The sequence below is a fragment of the Peromyscus eremicus genome, chromosome 3, assembly GCF_949786415.1.
Source record: "Peromyscus eremicus chromosome 3, PerEre_H2_v1, whole genome shotgun sequence".
Classification (NCBI taxonomy): Eukaryota; Metazoa; Chordata; class Mammalia; order Rodentia; family Cricetidae; genus Peromyscus; species Peromyscus eremicus.
Window position 1 is genome coordinate 70,526,533 of NC_081418.1, and position 26,128 is coordinate 70,552,660.

The following is a 26,128-nucleotide window of genomic DNA, read 5'->3' on the forward strand; positions in this document are numbered from 1 at the left end:
CACACACAATATGCACACACACATTATGCACATACACGAACACATGCATATACAAAAGAAAAGTCTTCACCACTTGAAAGGATCTTGACAGAGGTGGTTGGAAGCTAAGGAAAAGGATAAATAGTTCGTCTCACATCTCCACAGCCCCTCCCACCCTGCCTTCCATAAAACAGTCTGTCAGTGAGTGTGACTTTAGGTGCCAAAGCCACAACAGTAGAAGGCTGCCTGAGCAGGAGGGACACTTTCCATTGTCAACACGAGCCTATCCTGAGTTCTTATTCTTTCAAGTGGCTTCAGGGGGACACCTGGAGGAAGGGGCAGAGACGATGGGCCTTCAAAGGGCCCTACACACAATGACAGACAGCACCACGGTGCAGAGCAAGCCCTTCGATGTCTTGTGGGACTGGGTCAAAACTGAAAAGCAAGCTCAGCTTCACGGGCGCCTATGCCACCCACATTCCCGAGCACACTGTTTCTGGACTTCGCCCAGTGAAAGGCGAACAGAGACTCACACAATAGGCATTTCAGTGTGTGAAATGCGGCCATTGTATCTTTCCTACTGTACTCAGATGGCAACCACAGCCCTGACACCACCAGTGAGGACCTTGGAGGGGCAGCCGATGAGTCAGCCAGGCTTCAAGGGCAGAAGAGAAATGACTGGGAGACTGGGGTACTTTGGGAAAGAAGTGTAAGAAGCTTGAGTCTTTAAAGCAATTAAAGCAGCAATACTCTGATGCCTGGGACTTAGGGCATGGTCTGGTTTTACCCAGGGTCCCACCTCCTATTTGACTTACCAGTGAATTCTAGGGAAGGGGCTGAGGGCAGAGAGCACATCTCAGAATTGCCTGGCATTTCCCTGAGACTGCCAGATCTCTGGGGATGGACAATGAGGAGGCCTGGCTTGAGGAGTGGGTTTGGGAAGGGCTGCATGCCAGAAGGAAGCCCTCTACTAAGCCACACGCACTCCCAAAGCTGTGAACATCAGACTTCTCACTCAGGACAGACCTTGGCCTTAGAGACAAAGAGAAGGAAACAGAAAGATGTTTCCCTTGGTTGTTTTTTTTTGTTTGTTTGTTTGTTTTTTGGAAGGTCCATTTTAATTGATGTTCATTTTTTACAAAAGAAACAAACAGCAGAATAATGGTTTGAGATTTATTATCAAGCAACACTAGAGTCTTTCAGGATGTATTATGTGTTGAATCTAGTTTTGTTAGTAATAATTAGTCTTGCTGGGCAGTGGTGGTGCACGCCTTTAATCTTAACACTCAGGAGGCAGAGGCAGACATATCTCTGTGGGTTCAAGGCCAGCCGGGTCTACAGGGTGAGTCCCAGGACAGCCAGGGATACACAGAGAAACCCTGTCTCAAAAAAAAAAAAAAAAAAAAAAATTGCCGGGCGGTGGTGGCGCACGCCTTTAATCCCAGCACTCGAGAGGCAGAGCCAGGTGGATCTCTGTGAGTTCGAGGCCAGCCTGGGCTACCAAGTGAGTTCCAGGAAAGGCGCAAAACTACACAGAGAAACCCTGCCTCGAAAAACCAAAAAAAAAAAAAAAAAAAAATCAGTCTCGTGGGCAATGAGTATAAATGTGAACTTTACTAAAAGTTCATTATTTTTCTGAAACAGTATTCTAATGTTGGTACAATATTCTCCTAAATAGAAGATTCAGCCATATAAGGACAAACGTGTCCACAGACATATATGCATACACACAGACACACAAACAGCACATTACCCAGGAAGTTGTTCATCTGCTTCCTCTCCCCATCCAGGAAGAGCTGCACACACATGTCTAAGACAGAGGTGAATCATGGGATGCTCAGCAATACAGCATCCCCAGACAGCACGGAGGAGCTTTCAAAGACAAATAGAGGTGCTCGCTTCAGCGGCACATACACTAAAATTAGAATCACATGGAGATTAGCACGGTCTTTGCACATGGTAAAAAAAGAAAAAAAAAAAAAAAAAGGTCTTCTCCACCCTATTCTTCAACCCTGAGAGAAGTTGTCATAAACTGAGAATCCACATGGAAAAATTAAAAATATCAACTCCGATGTTTCAGTCCTCCAGCTGTGCGTTGGAACAAAAGCATTCGGTGTAATTTTAGAACTGAGAATCTTGTGCTGGGGAACCTCATTTCTTATTCTTAGCATCTCAAGCAACGTGACAGGTAGATGGGAAGGACTGGTAGGAAAGTGAAGGGTAGGTGGATTGGATGGACAGGGTGGAAGGAAAGCCACCACTTTAACATGTTTGTATGAGCTCTGCAAGTAAACCTCGGGGTCTGTGTGTTTGAAAGAGCACGAGATGGGTGTCGGTTTAGATTTACTCCCTTTATGTTATGTGCATGAGTGTTTTGCCTTCATAGACTTGTGTACCATGTGTGAGCCTGGTGCCCAAGGAGGTCAGAAGAAGGCATCAGACTCCCTGAAACAGGAGTTATGGATAGGTGTGAACCGCCACATGAGTGCTGGGAACTGAACCTGGGTCCTCTGCAAGAGCAGCAGTGTCTTAACCACTGAACCATCTCCCCAACCCCTGATTTTTTTTTTTTTTTTTTTTTTTAATGAGAAGCTCTCAGAGGTCTTTTTGTTTTGTTTTGTTAAGTCTGTATGGTCAAGAGTGTTTCTACGGAAGTCTCATGGTAGTGATTGTGGTTCACAGGGGCAAATATATAAAAGAAGTTGTCATTCCGTATTTGTGACAATGATAAAATGGAGACTGAGATAACTATAAGGAGTTAAAGGGGTAAGAGGAAGGCTGAAGAGCAGGCTGAGACACAAACACCAATGACAATTCAGGTACTAGGACCTTGTGTCAGTGACCATGACAAAATGCCCAAGGAAATCAGCTCAGAGGAGGAGCCGCGTGCTTTGGCTTTGGTTCTGAGGCTTCTGTGAGTGGTCACTCTGCTTCTTGTCTCTGAACCCGTGGTATGGCAGAGCATCACGGCAGGGTGCATGTGATAGAGCACAGACGCTTGCCTCATGGTGACCGGGAAGCAGAGAAAAAGAGGGGACTGGGCCCCCAGAGACCTACTTCCTCCAACCAGGCCCCCCAAGTGTCCACTGCTTCTCAACATCACCACCAGCTGTGGACAATCTTTTAACACATGAGCAGTTGAGGTCATCTGAGATTCAGACTGTAGACCTGAGTTTGATCCCCTGGGGCCCACATGGTTAAAGGAGAGGGCAGAATCCCACAAGTTGTCCTCTCCACACACCACACACACCATGGCATGTACACTTCCTGTCCAACCCCCACCAAAAAATAAAATTAATTAATTAAACAATTTTATTCTAAAACATACAATTGTGATAAGCCCGGAACCACAAAGTCTCTATGCTAGTCAGAGACAGCTGTGGAAGGGATAGAGAAAAGGGGAGGTGGGGTAGATATAGATCTATACCTTTCTTAAAAGATCCTGCTTCAAGCTTACAAAGGGCTTTTTCATGTCAGTTCATATATCTTATAATAACATCCTGGGTTGCAAGGAGTCATGCTCTCCATCCAGAAAATAAGGGAACTGAGTATCAAAAGACACAGTAAAGCAGAAAGCAGGACAAGAACCCAGGACACATCATCAGGTCAGAACTCATTGTGTTGGCTTCGGGTTACTGTGAAGTGTCACTTGACTTACAACAGGAGATCATGCATAACAGGTTCCATAGAGGATCACAGAGTAGCAGGAAGAGGACATATCGGTACCAGGACCTTAAAGGATGGCTAGAAGTCTACAAAATAGATGAGATGAGAGAGGAAGGACATTCTCAGCAATGGCAGGAAGATCAAAAAAAAAGTAAATACAAGTTGTTTGTCTAAGAAATGGCAATAACTAACTCAGTGTAGCTGAGGCCTAGGGTACAGGCTGAATGGATAACAAAGAATGAAGACAGGAAAGGACAAAGGAGATGGTGTAGCCCATGTCAGTATCCATCCATCAGAAGCTGATGATGGGGAGAATGGGGGCACAAAGGAGATGATGTAGCCCATGTCAGTATCCACCCATCAGAGGCTGATGATGGGGAGGATGGGGGCGCAAAGGAGATGATGTAGCCCATGTCAGTATCCACCCATCAGAGGCTGGTGATGGGGAGGATGCTCTGGGAACTCTACTTTCTGCTCATATTCTTATAAACACAGCACTACTCTTTTTAAAAACTCTAATAATTTTTTAAAAAAAAGAAAGAAAAGGAAAGAAGTAAACAGAGTGCCAGTTGAAAAGAGTTCTACACAGCATACGTATCTGCCCTGACCGTCATCCAACCAAACACTTCAACAAGGTAGGAACAGCTTTGTTCTGTAAAGAAACTTCTGGTAATCCTTCAAGAAGAAGAATCAAGACTGAGAGAACTCAGTGCCAATAAGAAGAGAATAATAGAAGGAAGATGAGGTCAGTATGAATGGGACAGGAATGGTGGGGAGGAGATGGGGACACCCAGACAGTGTCCGGACAGTAGACGCAGTGACAGCTCTCCCTGTGCATCCTGGGATGTGGGAAAGGGAAGATCAGACTTTGCCTTGGCTTCCAGTGTAAGTAAGCTGTGTGTATACAGTGGTGTGGTCAGACAGCAGAGACAAGTGGAATGGAGACCATGAGTGTGGATTTTACCTGGGGTGTCACTTTATCTGCCAAACACACGTGTGTACAGAGGCAGCTCACAACACAGGTGTGGAACACGGAGAGGAGGCCAGGGGCATCTGGGAGACTGCTGGATATTATCAACCACACCTCCATCTGTGCAAGAGCTCATGATTCAACCCATGGCATACTTGAGTAGTAACATATTGTGGGTTAAGCCAGTGAACAGAATCATGTATGCTTCCTGACATGATTCTGGATATGAGAGCAGAGTGCCAATAGCTACTTAGCTTGTCCATTGAGAAAGAAAGACTTTCTGAAATTCTCCTTTTAACTATTTTTTAAAAATTGTATGTATGTTTTGTCTGTGTGTATGCCTGTGCACCACAAGCTTCTCTGGTGCCTGAAGAGGCAAGGAGGGGGCATCAGGTTCCCTGGAATTGGAGTCATAGACAGTTGTGAGCTGGCATATGTGTGCTGGGACTTGAACCAAGGTTCTCTGAAAGAGCAGCCAATGCTCTTTAACTGCTGAGCTATCTCTCCAGCCCCATAAAATTCTTATTTCAGACATGTTTATACCAGGCTTGTGTATAATATTATGGGCACTATGGCTACTTAACAAATTACCCCTAAACTAAATGGTATTAACAGTCATTTACTGTGCTCACAGATTCATTGGATCAGGCATGTGAATAGAAAACAGCTAGACACTGTGTCTCCACACCACTGTCTGGGGCTGGATCACCAAGAGGTTTTTCATCCACGTGCTGACAGTTCATGCTAGTAGTTGACTATTGGTCCTTGGGTTTTGTCCATGTGGGACCTGCCCTATATATGTGGACTACTTTAATACATCCCAGCATGACAGATGGCTGAGTTCTTAGGGTAGAGTCCAGAAAGACAAGGATAAACAGACAGAAAAAAACTACATCTTATTATCTAGTCCTGGAAATCACTCTGTATCACTTCTGCATGAACCACCAGTCAGAGCAATCACCAGCCCTCAGTGAGATTCATTCATGTCAATGCGAGATTCATTCATGTCAATGGTCAGAGTGAATGATGCAGACCCCAACCATCCCTCTGCCTGGGAGGAATAAGAAGTGCATGTGGGATGGAAATGGGCACCACTGGCTTTGGGGTTTGAATCCATCCTGTAAAAAACCACAGGACCATTTCAGTTCCTACGTCTCTGACGTCAGGTTGGGGAGTTAACTCTTCATGAAAGCAGACAGGAGAGGGAAGGCAACACCAACTTGAGCCAGCACACTTCATCCATGCAGTCTGCCCTGTTCCTGGAAAAGACACTCACACCCGAATGACACTGATATCCACTCACTGAGGAATAGACACTGAACTCTGACTCACCGGAGAAACTCACATTTCTCTTCACCTCCATAAGCATCCCACTGAAGAGATATGGACTAGCTAGGGGCTCAACTCAAGAAGCAAGTGGTCCTATTGAAAGCTCCATGGGACATAGTCTCCCACCATCTTGTACACAGACAGCTACACCAGGGAACACCCAACTCTGCCTTCCTCAAAATAGGCAACTCTTCATCGGGGTCTGTAGCCTTTGGTGCTAATGTCCACATTAAAAGAGTGAAGCAGAAACAGTGTTCAGAAAAGAAAACACTAGACACGTTGGTAACAGTGCCTTTAAAACCAAGTAGGACATGAGAAAAATCTTGTATTATTTTTTCACCATGAAACCCTAAGGAGTATAGATCTAGAAGGAGCTTGTTCTTCACTAGCCTAGTTTTTCTCTACAAATTCTTAATCATTTAACAACTACAATTTAAAGACACAAATGAATATACCATAACTGAGAAGCAGAACCCATGAATGCAAACATGACTCAATTTGCCAAAGAAATAGAAAGGAAGGCGTTAGGCAATCCTCCCCATAACTGGTGAATGGAAGGAAGGAAGGAAGGAAGGAGGGAAGGAAGGAAGGAAGGAAGGGAGAGAGAGAAAAAAAGAAAGAAGAAAAAGAAAAAGTGATCTTCAACAGAATCTACCAATGCCTCGGAGCTATCTTTTAACATTTAAATAGGAACTCATGCAGAGATTTTATTATAATAAAGCTATACGAGTCTCAGTCTTGACACCAGCATCCTGATGTAGATGTCTACAGGCGTCTCCACTTAATCAGGCCCAGTTGCAAGGACATCACTATCTCCATTGTATTTAAGATAGAAGCCAACACAATCAGACAAGAAAATAATCAGAGATATGAGAAGAATCAAAGTACCCCCACTTTGAGGCCATAATAGGACACCTGGAAACTCCCAAAGAATCCATGGCAAAAGCTGGCACAGCTGAAAAAGAATTCCGTAAAATAGCAGGATTCAAAATTAACATAAGATAACTATCATGAAATACCAATAACACACTCTAGGCATAGAGAGAGACATACGGTGTCATGCATTGTTGGTGGGCATGCAAAGTAGTAAACCACCTATGAGAAGAAGTATGATTATATTTACCAAAGTTACATGTTTACTTAGCTTGTGACCCAGAATCTTATTCCTAGTCAAGTATCCCAAATAAATGCTAATAAAAATGAAATCTTAAAGCATTCGAAACAGGAAGTGATGAGCAACCTTTAGCATGATAGACATACAAGAGACAAGACACTGTGATAGATAAAAAGGACTACCACTCCTCCGGCACTGCTGGTAGCAACCAAGAACTAATAACCCAGCAGCGATGTGAAGATGGTTAACCTAGTCCACTGGCAAAGCCTTCAGATACAACACTATACAAAGAAGAATACTGAAGTATATGCAGCGTATACTGTATTTTCTGATCTCCAAATGTGGTGGTTTCGACGAGAATGTCTCCACGTGTTCAGATGTTTGAATACAAGGTCCCTAGTCAGTGGCACTGTTTGGGTAGGCTTAGAAGGCATGGCCTTACTAGAGAAAATATGTTACTGAGAGTGGGTTTGTCACTTTGGGGTTTTAAAAGCCACGTGCAATTCCCAGCGTGCTCTTCGCTCCCGGCTTTCAGTTCAAGATGTAAGTACACATTTTGCTGCTCTGGGTGCCATGCAGCCTTGATGCCAGGCTTTCCAGCTGTAATGATGATAGACTCCTACCCCTCTGGAATCATAAACCCTTCCTTCCATAACTTGGCATGGTCATGGTGTTTTATCCCAGCAACAGAAAAATAACAAATACACCACAATATGAATTTTGTTGGGGGAAAAAAAAACAAAGTAGAGAAAAGCAGACTAGCTATAGTGGTGTACACACATAATCCTGGTACTCAGGGGCCAAGACAAGAAGACTGTGAGTTCAAGGCCAGTATGGCTATGTAGCAAGGCCCTGCCTTAGGAAAAGGAAAGAAAAGAAAAAGAGAGAGAGAGAGAGAGAGAGAGAGAGAGAGAGAGAGAGAGAGAGAGAGAGAGAGAGAGAGGATATGTACAGTCAGCTACTGTTACTCTCATAGGAAAGGAATGAGGATGAACACGCACTGTGTGTGATTTACTAGCTGTTAATCTTATAGGAAAGGAACCAGGATGAACATGCACACACGGATAGCTTAGAGAGTTTATTTTAGCTAACAGTCCCCAAGGAATAGATGCCCATAACGGCAGGGGATGCATGGCAGCAGATGGCTAGAGCAGGAAGCTGAGAGATCACACCTCAGTCTCACACAGGAAGCAAGGGAAGTGAACCAGAAGTGAGGCGAGGCTAGAAACACTAAAACCCGCCCCCAGTGACACACTTCCTCCAGCAAAGCTGCTCGTTGTAAAGGTTCCATCACCTCCCAAAACACCACCAACAACTGGGGACCAACTGTTCATCTATGAACCGATGGGGGACATTTCTCTGTAAACCACGGCAGAAGGCTAAACCAACCAAAACAAAAGAACAAAACCACTTCTGAAATGAGGTTACCTATGGAGAGAAAGGAATAAGGGAGCAAGCTGGACTTAAATGAATCTGTCTTATTTTACACAGTCATCTTTGGAATTATGTATTTTCCTTAACCATAAAACAAGGACCATAGTGAACACAGAATTCTCCGTGTGCCCTTGTTGTTAAGGCTCCGAGCACATCAGCATGAAAAATAGAATTAGTAGAAATGGCATGACCATCTGAAAGGTAAGCAGGCTTCCAGGGAAGAAGTCGGGTGGTTAGAGGCAAAGCCAGAAGAAGACATCTGGAGGAGCGGAGGGACCTTATTACTCACCTGAACTCTGCTCTCAGCTTCGTGCTCAGCAGCCGGGAAATACACCACCTCCTGCACTTCGTCTCTAGGCCGTGCGGAATTTTTCCCAAACACCACCAAACCATCCTTAGCTCGAGGTGGCAAAGCCACGAAACAGTAACTTGGAGGAGCGCCAGACATCCTGCAATGAGAAGAGCGGTGAAGACTACGCAGCAGGCTGGACAGGGGACACTCCAACTGCCTGTGTGTGACCTGCACATCAGCAGCTAAAGCAGGCTGACGGTTGAACCCCTTGCAGATAACTCAGAACAGCCTCCTGGCTGGCATTCATCTGGGGAATCTGAAGTGGAATTTGCACAGTTGCAGAGACCACGCATGCTTAGTCCTTCGTGGGGCTAAGTAAACTCAAATTGGCAACAGACCATAGTGGCAGCCGAAAAAGAGCAGTGATGTAAGAGAAAGGAAAAGAGGTTATTATTCCTGGCATCACACATGCGCATGCACACACACACACACACACACACACACACCACTGCAATCTGTCACATGAATAAATGAATAAATGATATACAGTTGTCTTTTGGTATTCCAGGAGATTGATGCCAGGACCCTGCAGAAATGCCCAAGTCCCTCATTTAAAAGGGTGCAGTATTTGCTTATAACCTATACACATTTCCTGCAGGCTTTAAGTCATCTCTAGATTGTTTAGAATGCCTAACACAATGTAAATGCTACATAAATAATTCATATACTAAATGGTTTGCAGAATAATAAGATGAAATCGCCTGTGCGTGTTGAGTTCAGATGCAATTCCCCCATGCTGTATTTCTGATCCTCAGTTGTCGGAGCCCACACACATAGAACCAGCAATGACACAGTGAGCCAACTGTCCCTTGTAGAAGTGCCCTGGACCAGATGCATGGTGGCCACCCTTAACAGATTTGGGCATTATGAGGAAAATGATTTGGAGATTTGAAAGGTATGGCCACTCTTTTAAAATAATTTTTACTCTGCCTCAGTGGCATAATATGCAAGTACTCTGGGTTTTCCTCCACCTCTCTATTGGCTCCTGAGCTGGCTTGTTCTCACTTCCCCTGGGTGGGGGTAGGATGCAAACATGCCCAGAGATTCCTTGCACCAATAACTCTGACAGCTAAGCCCAGCTCAGTTCTCAACTTGAGTTTCCATCTCCTCCACTCAGCTACCTCTCTGAGGTCCAAAGCTGATCTTTCTCAAACTCGGTCCCTTCTCCCAGATCTCAGGGCCAGCTCCACCATCCATCCTTTTAGAGGGCCGGGACTCAGAAATCATCCTTACCATCTGCTTCACCATCTCCTACAGCCCTCTGGGAATTAGCCATTCCCTTTCATCCCAGCTGCCACCACCCTCCTACCACCACCACCCCCCACACACACCATCATCTCTAGTCATGATCACATGGGAGCCCTTCAGGAATTTCTGAAAAGCCTGTTTCCCACTTCAAAAGGTTCTCCACACTGCTGCCAAAGCAACTTTTTAAAAAAGAACACATTCGATCATGTAATCTCTGTCTTACATACTTTGAAAGTTGATGACAGCTCTTGAAACAAAGGCCTGATGAATAAGGTCTGATCAGTACGTGTTCCCCTGCCTCGGCTTCACCTCACTGCTCACCCTCCACCCTCAGTAGCACACAGACCTCTTCCCAGTTCTCCAACATCCCAGGGCCTTTGCTCCACTCCCACCTCCACCCCATTCATTCTGTGCTCCCTATGTCTCTGAGTAATTCTCACAGCTTCCATTTAAGTTCCAACACCATTCTAACTCACGCTACGCCTCTCACAAAAGCCTGTCCTTTACTTTTGAAGTAACAACCACAATCTGAAATACCTCTCTAACCATCTTATTATCAACAATTGATAGTCTCTCTCTCTCTAAAGACCACACACAAAATGAAAACCTCAAGTCTCTTAACACACTGCTACAAACCCAGATCCACACACTGTCTTGTGTGGAGTAGGTTTTCAATAAACAAGTATTCTTTTCTTGTTTTCTAGCATTTCACAAACTGGAGTTTTCTGGTCTGCAAGTGTCTGCTTTGCCATCCAGCCTCAGCACCTGGCCTGAGAGCCCTTTCCCTTGGTCTGCTTGCACAGCAGGATCTGATTCAAAGCTGCTTGCTTTCCAGGAGAGTTCTAGAAACTCGGTCAATTAGTCAGCATCCATGAGTACTAACACACTCAGTTTTTTTTTCTAGAATAACATACATTTGTTGCTTGTAAACATATTTATTCATCTGCTTCAAAAAAAAAAAAAGCCCTTGAGGGCAGGACCCATGCCACCAATTACAATGGCCCCCTCTCCAAGTCCAGCGTTAAAGACACTCACTGACTCCACTTTCTGTCTGGGCCATCAGTTGCCCAACTAAACGCATCGTATTTTATGAGTCCAGAATTCAACAGAAGTAAAGCAGCAGCCTCTCAAAAGCTCTAGACAGCAGTTCTCAACCTGTGGGTCGTGACCCTTTGGAATCAAACGACCCTTTCACAGGGGTCACCAAAGACCATTGAAAAACACAGATATTTACATTACTATTCGTGACAGTAGCAATATTACAGTTACAATGTAGCAGTAAGAATAATTTTATAGCTGGGGTCATCACAACATGAGGAACTGTATCAAAGGGTCGCAGCATTAGGAAGGCTAGGAGCCACTGCTCTAGACTGAGACTCAAAGCTCAGCTCTACCAGCTACCCGCTGTGTGACCACGGGCAAACCAATCTACCTCACTGAGCCTTGGTTTCTCTTCTGCAAATGTTTTGTCTCACCTCACACGCTTCTTCTTACAAATGTCAAAGTAAATGACCCGGAAGACATATTTTGTAAATGTTAAAGGCTGTGTAAGTGGAAGATACCATGGAGGCTGACTTTTAAAATAGGGCAGCACTCCAAACTTCCCCTGAGCAAGCCAGTTAAAATTGACTAGCTTCATTCACACCTACAGCAATCAAGTCTCAGAGTCAGCCATGTTTAGAAACTACCTTACTAGCTCTATGCCCAGGCTACCCCAAGCATAGGTCTTTCATTTATAAGAGGTATTTGCAGAATACACAAAACCCAAAGGCTTTTGGCAAGCACCTATTCTTCTGCCTGCTCAGCAAGTCAGCTGGGTCATTGGGTCAAGTGACCATGAAGAGGACACAGACAACAGAAGCCAGCCAAGGAGGGTAGAGATCAGGGAGGCTGGCTTTTTCATTTGGTTTTGTGGATATCGAGGAATTCTAGAAGGTAGTGCAATCAATCAACCAATCTCTCTCTCTCTCCCCCCCCCCCAACCTCCCTACCCTGTGTGTGTGTATGTGTGTGTGTGTGTGTGTGTGTGTGTGTGTGTGTGTGTTTAGCTAGAACAACCCACAAACTACCTCACAACCATCAGCTGAGCTAACTGTCACTTTAATGTGCCTGAGTCCCATCTACTAGCCTCAGAGATGACTCGGCTAGACTCCTAGACCAGCAGATGATTGCAATGTCATGTCTTCTCTCTCCAGCATGGTGACCACTAGGCTTGACAATTTACATTTCAGCTGCCATATGTGACATCTAAGAACTCTAATAGGTGGAGCAGCCATACTATTTCTGAAAGAAACCCAGAAATGAAGATTTCCACATCAAGGTTTCTGCTAATCCCAAAGTACTTTGGAAACACTCCCAATTAGCCCAGTGACTAAATATGTCATCAGCCACCAAAACTAAATGATTGCCAGTTGTACAGCATGGTAGCAGACCGATCCCTTTCATCCTAGCATTCTAAAGGAAACAGAACTCTCTGAGTTCAAGACCAGAGTCTACATAACAAATTCCAAGCCAGCCCGGACTACATAGTGAGACCCTGTCCCAAAACAAAACAAACAAACCACCCCCACCCTCACCACTCCCACCCCTGCTAAAATTAGGAAAGAAGAATGGAATGCTTCTGGAGACTGGAGAAAACGTCAGGAAGCAGCAACTGAACTGGTCACAGTAGCTCTGGAGAGGGCACTGGACATTCTGAACCGATATTCTTTTTACCGCGATGTGAATATCATGGTACTAAGGCAGAATCCACAAGGCAGACGACCTCATTTTAACCTGCAACGTTTGGTTTACTTCCTCTCTTTGGTTTATGAGTGATTTTTGATGCCTTCATTTTTTTCCTTCAAACTTCCACCCATTTCCTTGAAGCAGGCTTGGCTTCCTAGCCCACAAAAGAGTGCTAAGTGTGCAGGAAAAAGTCCATGAGGCCTCAACCTTATACAAAGAACTAAACAACTGAGTCATGCTGGGAGCAGGAGAGGTGGTCCTCCAGGGAAGAGCACCCCAACTGGTTATCCAGTGCCAAATGGTCGGCCCTGAAAACATACATACAAGTAACATTATACGGACTCAATAGGTTATATTTAGGAATATATATGTATATACAAATACATACACACACACACACACACACACACACACATGCAATAATGATTAGTGAAAACAGAGGCCATGTATTTGAAGGAGAGCAGGAAAAACTATATGGGAGGTATGGGGGGGTAAGGTAGAAATGTTGTAATTATATTATAATCTTTTTTTTTTAAAGCTGTGTGTGAGAGAGGGGGTAGGAAGAGACTCACTGGTGGCAAAGGTGGCATCCCTGTACCACCAAGATAGCACTTCCCAGACCCCATGCTGTGGTCCTCTTGTGGGTTACAGGATGGAATATGTGCATCTCACACAGTAAGGGTCAGTAAGGTCATAAGCAGTTCAAAGCCGGGCTGTATATATTTGCGCAGACACATACGTGTAGACACTGGATTGACACAGTGTTCCACATTCACTGTGGGTTTCAAGGGAAAAAGCCTTAAAAGCAGCTGGCTGAGGGGTAGGCCTACTGAATATGGCTGCTTTGTGGCAAAAGCTAATTAGGATTCTTGCCAGGTTAGCAATTCAGTTCTAATTAATGAAACACTCCAATTTAACTCCCATCAATGGCGATGCTAACCGGCATCTCCCAAGTCCACGCTGGGAACACTTTAAAGTGCATTTGTGCTCTCCAGGTTCTCTGAGTAAGTTCTTCAATTAGTTATTTAATGGCCGTGCACTGGAGGAGAGGAGGGCATTAAAAGATAGGAAGCTGGGATAAATATCCCATTCAGAAATATACAAATGCCTTGTGGCAGGTAGAGAAAGGAAGTCTGATTAGTTCTTAGCTGTCTCAGTGTGAAAAAATATCCGGTATGTTTTCTCCCACCCCCACCCCACAGTCAGTTATCAGGGTAAGCCAGCAGCTTTCTGTCCAGTTAGCTCTTTCTGAGCAGTTGGAAGTCTCTTTCTTGGCTATTAGTAGTAGCTAGCCAGTTGTGGCTAATGAGTACTTGAAATATGTTTAGTGAAACTAAGGAACTATATGTTTAAATTAATTTAATGCTGGATGGTGGTGGCACATGCCTTTAATCCCAGCACTCGGGAGGCAGAGACAGGAAGGATCTCTGATTTTGAGGTCAGCCTGGTCTACAGAGCAGGATCTAGGACAGCCAGGGCTACACAGAGAAATCCTGTCTCAAACAAACAAACAAACAAACAAACAAAAACAAAACAAAATTTAATTTAAAATTCAGCAGCCAACCATATGCTAATGAATAAGCAAATCAGAAAAACACAAATATACATGAGTATCCCTTTGCCCAATGTTTCAGACCTCCCTCAGATTATTTTCAGATTACTGGACATGAACATACGATGAAATACTTTAGAAGGACCCAAACTTTAAATACTAAATATGTGACGTTTCCCATACACCTTATACACATAGTCTGGCTGTCTTGATGGACCTATCATATGAGGGTGGATATGAAATTTCCTGTTCTGGAGTTGTGTCAGACATGAAAAGTTGCACTGTTGGGTACATGAAATGCTTTTCTCAAGATGTGACTACAGACCTGACAAGAAGCGCCTTAGCAGCAAAGGGTTTATTTTGACTCATAGTTCTATGGTCCAGTCCATCATGGAGGGAAAGGCATGCTGACAGGTACACAGGGTGGCTGGTCACACTGGGTTCTGAGTCAGGAAACAGAATAACCAGGAAGTAATGCCTGCTTCCAGTCACCCACTTCCTCCAGCGAGGCCCATCCTCTAGCTAGGGACCAAGTGTCCAAACATATGAGCGGAATTGAACATATTCAAACCACAATGTCAGATGTGGTGTGCCCAACCTGTACTATATGATTTTAGTCCCATCAAGGAACCAGAACAGCCAGACACCTAGAAATAGAAAACAGAACCACAGGGTGTGTGGGTGTGTGTGTGTGTGTGTGTGTGTGTGTGTGGTGGGGAGCGGAGTGGGGAGACTGGGGGCTGGAGAGATGGCTCGACAGTTAAGAACACTGACTGATCTTCCAGAGGACTGGGGTTCAATTCCCAGCACCCACATGGTGACTCACAACCATCTGTAGCTCCAGTTCTAGGGGACCTGACACCCTCACACAGACGTACATGCAGGCAAAATACCAACGCACATAAAATAAAAATATATAAACTAAAAAAAAAAAAAAAAAAAAAAAAAAAAGAAAGAAAGAAAGAAAGAAAAGAGAACGGGGATCGCAGGGTTTGATCAAAAAAGGGAAGGAGAACATTTGCATCTACAAGATGGACAAAGTCTTGGATAGCAGTTACACAACAGAGTGGATGTACTTAACGCTGCCAATTAGAGATGACATCAAGGACCACTGTATATATATTTTACCACAATTCAAATTCTGAAGTTAAATATCTGCATGTGCTTGCTCTTCCATCCCCAGAACAGCTTCAGATCTGTTGCCATTGCTAAGCAAAGAATCCCTAGGCACAGCCCTTAACCCCCCATGGGACCTCCTTAGGATTCATGACTTCCTCTTGGGGATAAGACTAGAGCTCATTCAGTATTGGTGCCTCTACCAGAACTCAGCCTGTGCCTGGTGGCAGGAGGCTGGCCTGCAGGCTTGTGGGACTGGGTTTGTGCTCCTGTAACTAGGAGACCGCTGCAGAATGTCTAGACAAGGAGGGAGGAAGCTGCATGGGAGAAAAGGGCTTTGTCCTCAAGCTCGGGGAGGGATTATTGAAAACATGAATGCCCAGAGCCTGGCAGGGGGTTCTTTGTATGGCTGCCAAACTGCCCTGGCCTTTTATCTCCACCAAGCTAGAGCGATCCTCATCAGTCACCTCGACCAATAATAAGAAAGCCTTGAGTTACTGGAGAGGAAGAAAATGACTGTCTATATGAGCTATAGCTTGTTAGCTGTCATGCAAAGAACTGTGCAGACTGCCTTTCCTTATACTGGAATGAAAGCCAGTGGCCAGTGGGTCTTTCCTACTCCCCACCCTCCGAGGAACTTGGAATTCAAAGTCTGTGAAACAGTACTTTCCAGAGAGGCAAACAAATGATCTTTTCGGTGGATAAATTCATCTTTAAAATTATTTAAAATTCAGACATTGCTGCTGAATTGAAAATGAGACAAACGATACTCATTTATAAACTGAGCCTTCTGTTATAGCTTTGCTATTGAAATAAAAGGGACTACTGACGTGTCTGGGAAAGCAGTTACCTAAAAATTGGGGTGTGAGTTACCTCAGACTCAGCAAGCTCTGCCTGCAAGAAGACAGATTTTATATGGTCCTTTGGAGTTTGGGAGGCTATAGCGTAAAGCGCCACAGCCAGGGGGTACGTGACCCTAGTAGCCATGGCTTTGATGGAGGGACTACCAAAAAAGACCTCGGAAGGTGTTAACTGAGTGTGTAGCCAGCTCTCCTACACTGAAAAACAAAACAAAACAGCAACCCCTATAATCAGCTCAGAACAACAGAGGAGCTATTCTGGCTCACCGTTCGGGAGGTTCTAGTCCATGGCCTACAGGCCCCACTGCTTCTGAGCCCATGATTAGGCTTATGGCAAGCAGTGTTGCTCACTTCCTGATTGGAAATGAAAAAGAGAGAGGAAGAGGCTGAGCCTGCTGCTGCATGAAAGACCCTCCACCCCCACCCCGCCCAGTGACCCATTACTCCCCATTAGGTAACGCAAACAATAATAGGTCCAGCCTATATTGTTTGCTCCCAGGGTCCGTGGAAGTCTAACAACCAGCTGAGAATTCTAATCTGAGGGATATCAAATGAATATAAGCACACTGAGTTCTTTAGTCCGTTCACTTTATTCTTCTAAGTCGATTCTATCTACACAGTTTCTTTTCTGTTCTCATACTTAGTTCCTCTCAGTCCCTCCTGCTCTCGGTCCATTCTGCTGTTCTCTCATGTCTATCTAGTTCTTTCCATCTCCGTCTTCATCTTTATTCTTCTAAATCAATTCTCTTCTTGCTGTTCTCTCATATCTATCTAGGTCTTTTCCATCTTCTTCTCTTCTTTATTCCCCCAAGCATATATGTGTATAGATCCATTCATTAACAACTTGTTAGTAAAAACTACAAAGTAAACTCTCAGAGACAAGTATTCTGATAAGAGTCACACTTGGCAAAGACTTAGTCAGCTTAATTGGTGATGGACAACAGTTGTAGGTTGTAAAAAGTTCTGGCTATCTCTTAAAGGGATAGCTACAAAGGTTACAAGGAAAGAAATTAAACCAATGAGAGGTTTAAGGAAAAGGCAACAAATGTGTGTACTATTTTATGTGATTAATAATATTCAGACATAGTTAATCAGTTAACAGCCTTTTTCTGTTAGTCACCTGAATCTCAGGACCTACTGAGATTAGCCATAATTAGCCTACTGAGCCTAAAGTCTTGCATTAAAAACTGGTGTAGAAATAAGCACAAAGTGTTAATTGTTTTTTCAATCAGAGTTGGGAGGTGCTGGTGGATGAAGCTTAGGGCAGCATAGGTGCTATTGATCTCTTCAAGGACTAGAATATACCAAGGCCAGACACCTGCACTATCACCTCTAGTTGGCTATAATTCTGAAGAGTTTTGATGCAACAAGGCCAGGCACCTGCAATTCCACTCTGTGAAAGTTCTATGAGGCCACTTTGTCTGGCTAATATTTACCTTGTCGGTGCCTAAGGATGGAGAACAAGACCTCTGAGTGTCTACAGTCCATATGGAACAATAGACTTAGTATGAAACATATTTTAGTATGTTTTCAATTATAAAAATTGTACAGTTAAGTTAAAAACTATCTTCTAGACTATCCACAATTATGTGTGCCCATAAGATTGAGATGCAATCATGAGATTACATGTACACACAACATGGGAATGCACAGTAAATGGGGAGAATCATAGCTGTTATTGCACAAGAAGTTTACAACACGAGAAAGTCAGTTCATTCAAAAGGCAGTAATTCCACAACACCTTGCGTGATGGTTTCCTCTGACAGAACCCTTAGTTCTGATAGGTTGACCTTCTGAACTCTAGTTGTCACTGCTGTATACTCTCATGGACTTTTGTTACCAGCAGTTCTCAATAACTAGGCCCACCCTTAAAAATTCCACCATCTCTCAGGAGTGCCGCAGGCTGGGAACATGGAGGACTGGGAGAACACACCAGACACTAACTACACAGGGCAACAGCAGGTTATGAGCCCACGTCACCTCAAATCTCAGCCTGTCCCTTCTCTAGAAAATCATGAGGGGTCATGAACTCTTTCCAACTTGTGGCAAGAGCTAGAGGGTATATGCCAGAGCTTAAACATCTGCCTCTGACAGTTAACTGCTGGGTCTTTGGCCCACATGCTTCCCAGCAGTGCAACACGGGCCTGCAAACTGGTTGGTTTGAGCTGAAGTGTTGCCCTTTAGAGGCCTGAATTTGCAACTAACATTTTAAGACAGGCTTTCAGATGTTTGGCCTCTTCTGACAACTCAAAGGTCTGGCAAGATCTATTCACATCCTTCATGGCTCCAAGACTGGAACTGGGTGGGAGAGACAGGCTACGGTTCCCCCAACTGTCCCTGCATCCCTCCATCCCCAACCCAGGGCCAGTCAAAAATCAATGGGATCTGATTTGTGCAACTGTACTCTTTTCTAGGGTCTGTCTAGCCCTGAAGCCCCATGTACACTAGGGCATGAGACAGACATGCTGTAGAGACACACAGATCCTGTTTCCTATCCTGACTCCATTGATTAATTCTAAAACAGTGTTGTCTGGAAATGAAGACAATCCCTCTACACAGCATAGCACACAGGTTTATGAGAGGTAATGGAACATACCTAGCACTGTGACTACATACAGTGAGCACTTAATCAGTGCTTACTTCTTTGTCTCCCATTATTTAGTGGTGATAATAATCCTAATTATCACTACTCCTACAGCGCCCTTCTCAGTAGTGATTGGCATCTAGATCATCAGCTATATTCCTATTCCAAAGTGCAACTTAAGCATACTGACTATCCACTGACATGAAATGAAAGTACATCAGGGCATGCCATCAGCAAAACCAGCATTCTGGAACACTCTGTAGAACAAAGTTGGCTTCTTCAATAGTAACAATAAACAAAGAAAGATATTAAAAAGGCAAAAAAAAAAAAAAAACAAGCAAATACACAAACAAAACTCCCACAGATGGAGGGACAAAATTCCTTAAGATACACACCCAGCAATTACACTGAGCAGCACTTACTTGGATCCTAATTTAAAAAGTCATACAAAAATCTTCTAAGGCAATTGGGCTAACATGAACAACAAATAGATATTTGATGATATCAAGGAATGATTATTAATGTCCTATACAGTGTCATGATACTGTGATGACCTCCATTTAAAAACAAATGATTTTTAAAAGCTCATGTCTTTTATAAGTGTAATGGCCAACACCATGTAGCCTCAGTAACTAAGAAGGCTGATCTGAGTGAATCATTGGAGCCCAGGAATTTGAGATCATGCTAGACAATATAACAAGACTCTAAGAAAGAAGAGAGAAGACTTAAAAAAAATCCTCATCTAAAAAGCACATGTTTTATAGAGGAAATAATTTGGGATGCAGAGGTAGTGCTCAGAGGAAACAAAAATGGCTGAAATATAAGCTGAGTTAGGCGATGGACAAGAACATGAGGTCTGTTCTACTGCCCCCTTTCTGCTTGTGGATTCTTGAATTGTCCTAGAATAGGCAACCTTTCAAGAAAAGTAAGGCTGGCTGGTGGTGCACGCGTAGAATCCCAGCACTCGGGAGGCTGAGACAGGAAGATCGTAGGTTGGCACATACATAGTGAGACCCTGTCTCCAAAGCCCAAAATATAAAAATGTAAAAGCAAAGCACATGTTTAGAATTCTTACAAGGTTAGAGGAAACACTGGGCTGATCTACTGGAAGGGATGCTTGCCTACAGTGTGTACTTACAATTTTTGGGGTGTCTCAGATACCTTCTTGAAGAAGCAATGTTGGGACAGGAAGGACAGGGAAGGGACTTTCATTTGGCTTGGAATGATCATGCACTATGGGAAGAGTAGAGACTCAGGTCCAGCTACCTTTCCTATACCCCACTGTGTGTGTGTGTGTGTGTGTGTGTGTGTGTGTGTGTGTGTGTGTGTAAGTTAGAAAATACATGGGGGGGGGTAAAGCTACTAAAATGACAAGAGTTCACGCAAATACGAATATGACATCATTTAAATCGTTGTTATCTAAGAAGATGCTGAAAACAACTTTAAGGAAATGTAAGGGAAGTGGGAAGAGTGGTGAGAAGAGGTACACAGTTCACAGGGCTACAGACAGTACTCCACGTGTATTTTCTCCAGGCATTTCCAGTGTTTCCACATGACATCGAAAAACCTGTAACCACAAAAGTTTTCAGTGGAACAGTTGCAACAAAATAATTTGTCACTCAATTTACTGCAGCTGGTAACTATGGCCCTGTGACAAGGGAGAGACTCTGATGGCAATTGGTGAGCAGTAAAGAGCACTGGCTGCTCTTCCAGAGAGGACTCAGGTTCAGTTCCCAGCACCCACACCCACTCACAACTGTCTGTAACTCCAGCTCCAGGGGATCCGGTGCCCTTTTCTGGTCTCTGATGGGATTGCATGCACTTTGTGCACATACATACATGCAGGCAATCATTCATACACAAAATAAAAATAATTATTTTAAAAGGATTCTGAAGTGAAGAGGAGAAATAAACTGAATACAACTTTTTTTTTTATTATTATTTAATTCAGGAAGGAGTGGACACACAATTTAAGTGGTACCCAGGCCAGGGAGATTAGATAAATATGGTCAAATCAAGTTCATTCTAAGGAAGATATTCTCTTATACATGGCAGGTTGGAAAGAAATTCCCCCATTTTTCGAACGGGATGGGGAGGGAGAGCAGAGAGGGAAAGAATGTAAGACGTTAATGGCATGAGTTAGAAATACAGTGTCAGGATAATTACTTTATAGCTACAGTAAGGCTGCTTCAGAGAGTCAGACAGACCCACGTTCTGCATCTGTTCTTGCATATCTTAAGTTCTTCATATGCAACACAGACCATGATGTCTACCATACATAGCTATATGCAGATCCATTTGGAAGAAAAGTCCATCAAGAAAAAGACTACCAGACCAGGTGTGGTGGTGCACACCTTTAATCTCAAGAGGATTTCTTAGTTTGAGGCCAGCCTTGGTCTACAGAGCAAGTTCCAGGACAGCCAGGGCTACACAGAGAAACTCTGTCTCAAAAATAAAAAAAAAGAAAGAAAAAGAAAGGAAATAAAAGAAAAAGACTACCTTAAGAACAGAGTCCTAGAGCTAAAGGAGGAAAAGTGTGTTTGAGAGTGCAGAGGCCCTTGATCATTGCCTAGAGCCCACTCCATGGGAAACACCGAGAGCAACCATGAAAGCCACCTCCGGGTCCTTTCATCCCCTTCTGATCTCATTCCCAACACTGCTGTCACTGTGTCCACTGATTTGGCAGGTTGCTTTGAATCACGACCTTCCCATCCCACCATCTGTCTTCCTCTCCATCTAAACAATGTGCTGTCTATTCTAATCTTTGGCCATTAGTGTGATTTGAAACGTACCTGTAACTCTGTAAACTGGGGCTTTAAAAACAATCCTCCCCATTGTTCTTAAAATGGAAGCTTAGAATTTACTCTCACTGTAAAGCAAATGGCTTAAATATCCACTTTCTACAGAAGACATAAAATAATGTGTATTACTATATAAATAATACAAATCTTGCTGGTGTGAAATGAGATGATTTTACAATCAACAAAATGAAATTTAAAACTTCTTGTAAATATCCATTAGTGCTGGGACTATTTATTGGGTTTTACCATTAACAATTTTTTCCAGTTTTATTATAAAAAAAAATCTCTATATTAAATGTGTATATATTAGTATTATATGCACACAAATATACATGTGTACACATACATATAAATATGCAAAGAAATACAAGCATATGTGATGATAGATATATACATAGACAGACAGAAAGTGACCTGAAAGAATTAGACTGTAACTCAGAGTTGAGCATAAAGGTGTAATAGAGAAACAGAAACTTTAAATTTCACTTTATCTGGTTATGCAGCCTTAACCTGTTTCTTAAATAGTGAGGTCATATTCCTTTATTGGCCCTTCAATTTTTTTTTTTAAATCGAATTACTTCGGTGAGGAAGAAAGACATTTTAAGATATTCCATTAAATATTTCAGGTCACTAGGTCACTGCTGAATACAATCAAAAAACACACGAGGGCCTCAAGAACATACTCAGCTCCCGATTGCTACATTTTAATTAGGAATTTTCTTTTTTTTTTTTTTTTAAAGATTTATTTCTTTATTATGTATACAATGTTCTGCCTACATGTATCCCTGCACACCAGAAGAGGGCACCAGATCTCATTATAGATGGTTGTGAGCCACCATGTGGTTGCTGGGAATTGAACTCAGGACCTCTGGAAGAGCAGCCAGTGCTCTTAACCTCTGAGCCATCTCACTTTCAGCCAGATGAATTGCCAACATGTATTTCGAGCATATAACCACCACAGGTGTATGTTCAGCTCAGGGGACATGAAGCCGGGGTGTTCTCAAGGTCTTTGTCTTTAGAAGAAGGGTGTGCCTGTGTGACCAGAGAAGAGGGTGTGCCTGTGTGACCAGAAAGAAGGGTGTGCCTGTGTGACCAGAGAGAAGTGTGCCTGTGTGACCAGAGAGAAGTGTGTGCCTGTGTGACTAGAGAAGAGGGTGTGCCTGTGTGACCAGAGAGAAGTGTGTGCCTGTGTGACTAGAGAAGAGGGTGTGCCTGTGTGACCAGAGAAGAGGGTGTGCCTGTGTGACCAGAGAAGAGGGTGTGCCTGTGTGACCAGAGAGAAGTGTGTGCCTGTGTGACCAGAGAGAAGGATGTGCCTGTGTGACCAGAGAGAAGTGTGTGCCTGTGTGACCAGAGAGGGTAGTAACCTGATTTCAGCAATGATCAAATCTCTGGGGAGCTTTCCCGACATCTTGCTCACACAAGGGAGCAGAGGAACAGGGAGACTTAGGTTAAGCATACAGTCAGTTAGAATAGAAAAATTACCTCAAACTCCTTTTCCCAGGTTCAGGTGGGGCTTGGCTATCATCTTGTCATCCTGATTAAAAGACAGCCTGAGTGATGCAGGGGAGTGATGCTGGGGACAGGCAGAGATGACTAACACACACCTAAGTTCTTACCCTCTTGGACCTCAGGAATCTCACCTGCCACGAAGGGAATGGGAGCATGCAACCTTGGTGATGCCACTAACAGGAACCTTATAACCATGTCTATGAGCCACCCGCCTCCAAGAGAAAAGCTCTTATAAGGCTCAGGTGGGGGATGGGTGTGGGAGCGAGAGAGGAAGAGATGTACAGGACAGAAGAAGGATATGCCTAGCACTCTGAGAGAGGCATGAGGACTAGGCTGTGGCTGATCAACCTCAGAGATGAACAAAAGATTTTGTGGACAGAGGAGAAGATCTAAAGGGCAGGGAATGTTTCAGTTCTTTGCTGTAAACATCCAGTGTTACTCGGAGCTGTTAATCCTCCCTAAATGAATCTGTGGATTCAACATGGCAGCAATCAACATATAAATAAGGCTTTAAGAGAAAGTGTGTCCAAAATGATGTTGAAGACTTGAGGGCTCAGTGCTCAGTGGTGCAATGTGTGCTCAGAGCCTTGTTTCAGTTCTTGGAGCACCCCCGAAATCTACGAAAGAAAGGGGAGACTGATGTAGAAGTTTCAGAAGTGAAAACCAATGAAGTAGGTTTAGCCCTGCTTGATATTAAACTACATGACAAAGTTTCGGTTTTAGGATGGTTTGACAATGATACAAATAGAACAGACTAGAGGGTCCTGACGTGTAGCTGTGCATGGCGATGATATCTGTTTGAAACTGAGGGAAAGGATGCTTTAGAGGTTCTGAAAATCATTGACTCTGTCACATTTTTAAGCTGTTTTAAAAAAATCGTAACGTCACAATGTCTGGATGCATTTTAAAATAACATTAAAGAAGGAAAAGCCTACTAAGTGTTTCAGTTTCATCCCAGTTGCTGTGGTAAAAAGAGTCTTGACAAAAGCAACTTCAAGGAGGAAGAATTTATACTCTGCCTCCAGTTCTGGATAGTAGTCCATCAAGGCCGGGAAGGGAAGGCTGGCACTTGAAGCAGGTAGTCACAGGTAGACTCAACTTAATTTTTCCACTCTTAACCCAAACCCAGGGAATGGTGCCCCCCCCCACACACACACACACAATGGGCTGTTCTTCCCACACCAATAAGATATCAAGACAATCTTCCAGAGAATTGCCTACAGGCAAACCTAATCTAGACAATCCTTCATTGAGACTCTCTTCTCCAGATGGCTTTAGGTTTTGTCAAGTTGACTATTAAAACTAACTGTCACAGGACGCAAGCAAAAATAAATAAACTATTCAATAGGAAACAGGGAAATATTACAGACTTATTTATTACATAACTTAAAATTCATATGACAAAACTTTTAAAATATAATACAGGGAAACACATTTGTAACATCCACCAAAAAAAAGTTAGTTTTCCTAATGTATAAAGAATTCTTATCAATCAATAAGAAAAACCCACTTCTAAAAAGAAAATATGCAAAGTCTAGATACCAGACCAACAAATACAAAGAGTCAAGAAATGCTCTAAAAAAAATATTCAATTGTACCCGTAACTGAAGAATTATAAACTAAAATATAGTAATCATCTTAATATAAAAGGTTACAAAGTGTTTAAAATTTGGTAATATTCAGTCTTGACAAGGGAGTGGGGAAAGTAATTGAATAATTTGGTAAAATCTAATTTACTTAATTGTTATTTAGAGCTAAAAATCACACCTTGGGCATATCCACCAATCTACACTACAGTGTAAATTACTCTATTCTTCCGACTATAGTTTCATTGACTCCCACTACTATCCAGTCTACTGGACTAAAGTAGGTCCCATATTTGGTGCTCGGCTTGCAGCCTCATGCCTGTGAGCCTGTTTACTGTGGCATCACCCTCCGCTTGTACAACGTGGGACACAAGAGCAGAAAGGAGTCAAGAAGGTACCGGGTACAGAGAAATGGCAAGATGGCAGACTGCAAGAAACAGTCCTCTCAGTTCAAATGCTTAGGCCTTGTGTTCAGTCTGTGTGACAGACTATAGACATCCTTGAATGCAGCAAGAACAAGGGCACAGTCAACATCCATGCAGTCAGCAAGAGCAAGAGTGGGCCATGTGAAGGTGGCAGATTCTCATTTTCTTTTCCCAAAGGAGACAAAACAAGAAATGAATGACTTGTTCAAGGACATACACCTGATTAGAATAGGGCCAGCACTAGGACCCAGGCACTTCAACTTGCAGTTCAGGCCCCTTTCTGCACTGGGCTGCAGTTCCCATCATGTGGACATGTGAACATGGCCGGATGGGGATTGACAGGTTAGACTGAGGACGAGACAGGAGCATTAGCAGTGCATCCCTGCTAAGCACCATAACATCTGCCAGCACCCACTCCAGGGGCTCCAACTTAAGGGACACTGCACAGTCTGCTTATTCTATTTCAAAAGGTCTCATAGGGCTGGCGCATAGCTCAGGAATAGATTGTGGTTGCAGCTGCACTTGTCAACTTGACATAAACCACCTGGGAAAAGAGTCTCAGTGAGGAATTGGGCTGGCCTATGAGCAGATCTGTGGGGGAGTGCCTTAATCAAATTAATTGACGTGAGAAGACCCAGCCCAGTGTGGGTGGCACCATTCTCTAGACAAGGGTCCCAGCATTGTGTAAGAGTAACAAAACCAGGCTGAGCACAAGCAGTCAAGCAAGTGAGCATGCGCATCCATTTCCCTCTGCTTTGGGGTGTGGATGAGACGTGAGCAGCTGTTTCAAGGCTGCGCGGTTCTGACCTCCCCACACCGTTTCTCCCTTAAGTTGCTTTCACTGGTGTATTTTTATCACAACAGAAATGAAAC

The 26,128-nt window shown here is 43.6% G+C and overlaps 1 protein-coding gene across 1 annotated transcript in view; it reads right to left on the reverse strand.

Moving 5' to 3' along the window:
* The window catches only part of Scrn1 (secernin 1), a 46,701-nt gene extending 37,761 nt beyond the window's left edge, over window positions 1-8,940 (reverse strand). Inside the window, exon 1 of the mRNA XM_059257871.1 lies at window positions 8,782-8,940. Coding sequence (XP_059113854.1) covers window positions 8,782-8,940 — 159 coding nt within the window. The remainder of the gene's footprint in view (window positions 1-8,781) is intronic.
* Between the last annotated feature and the right edge of the window lie 17,188 nt (window positions 8,941-26,128).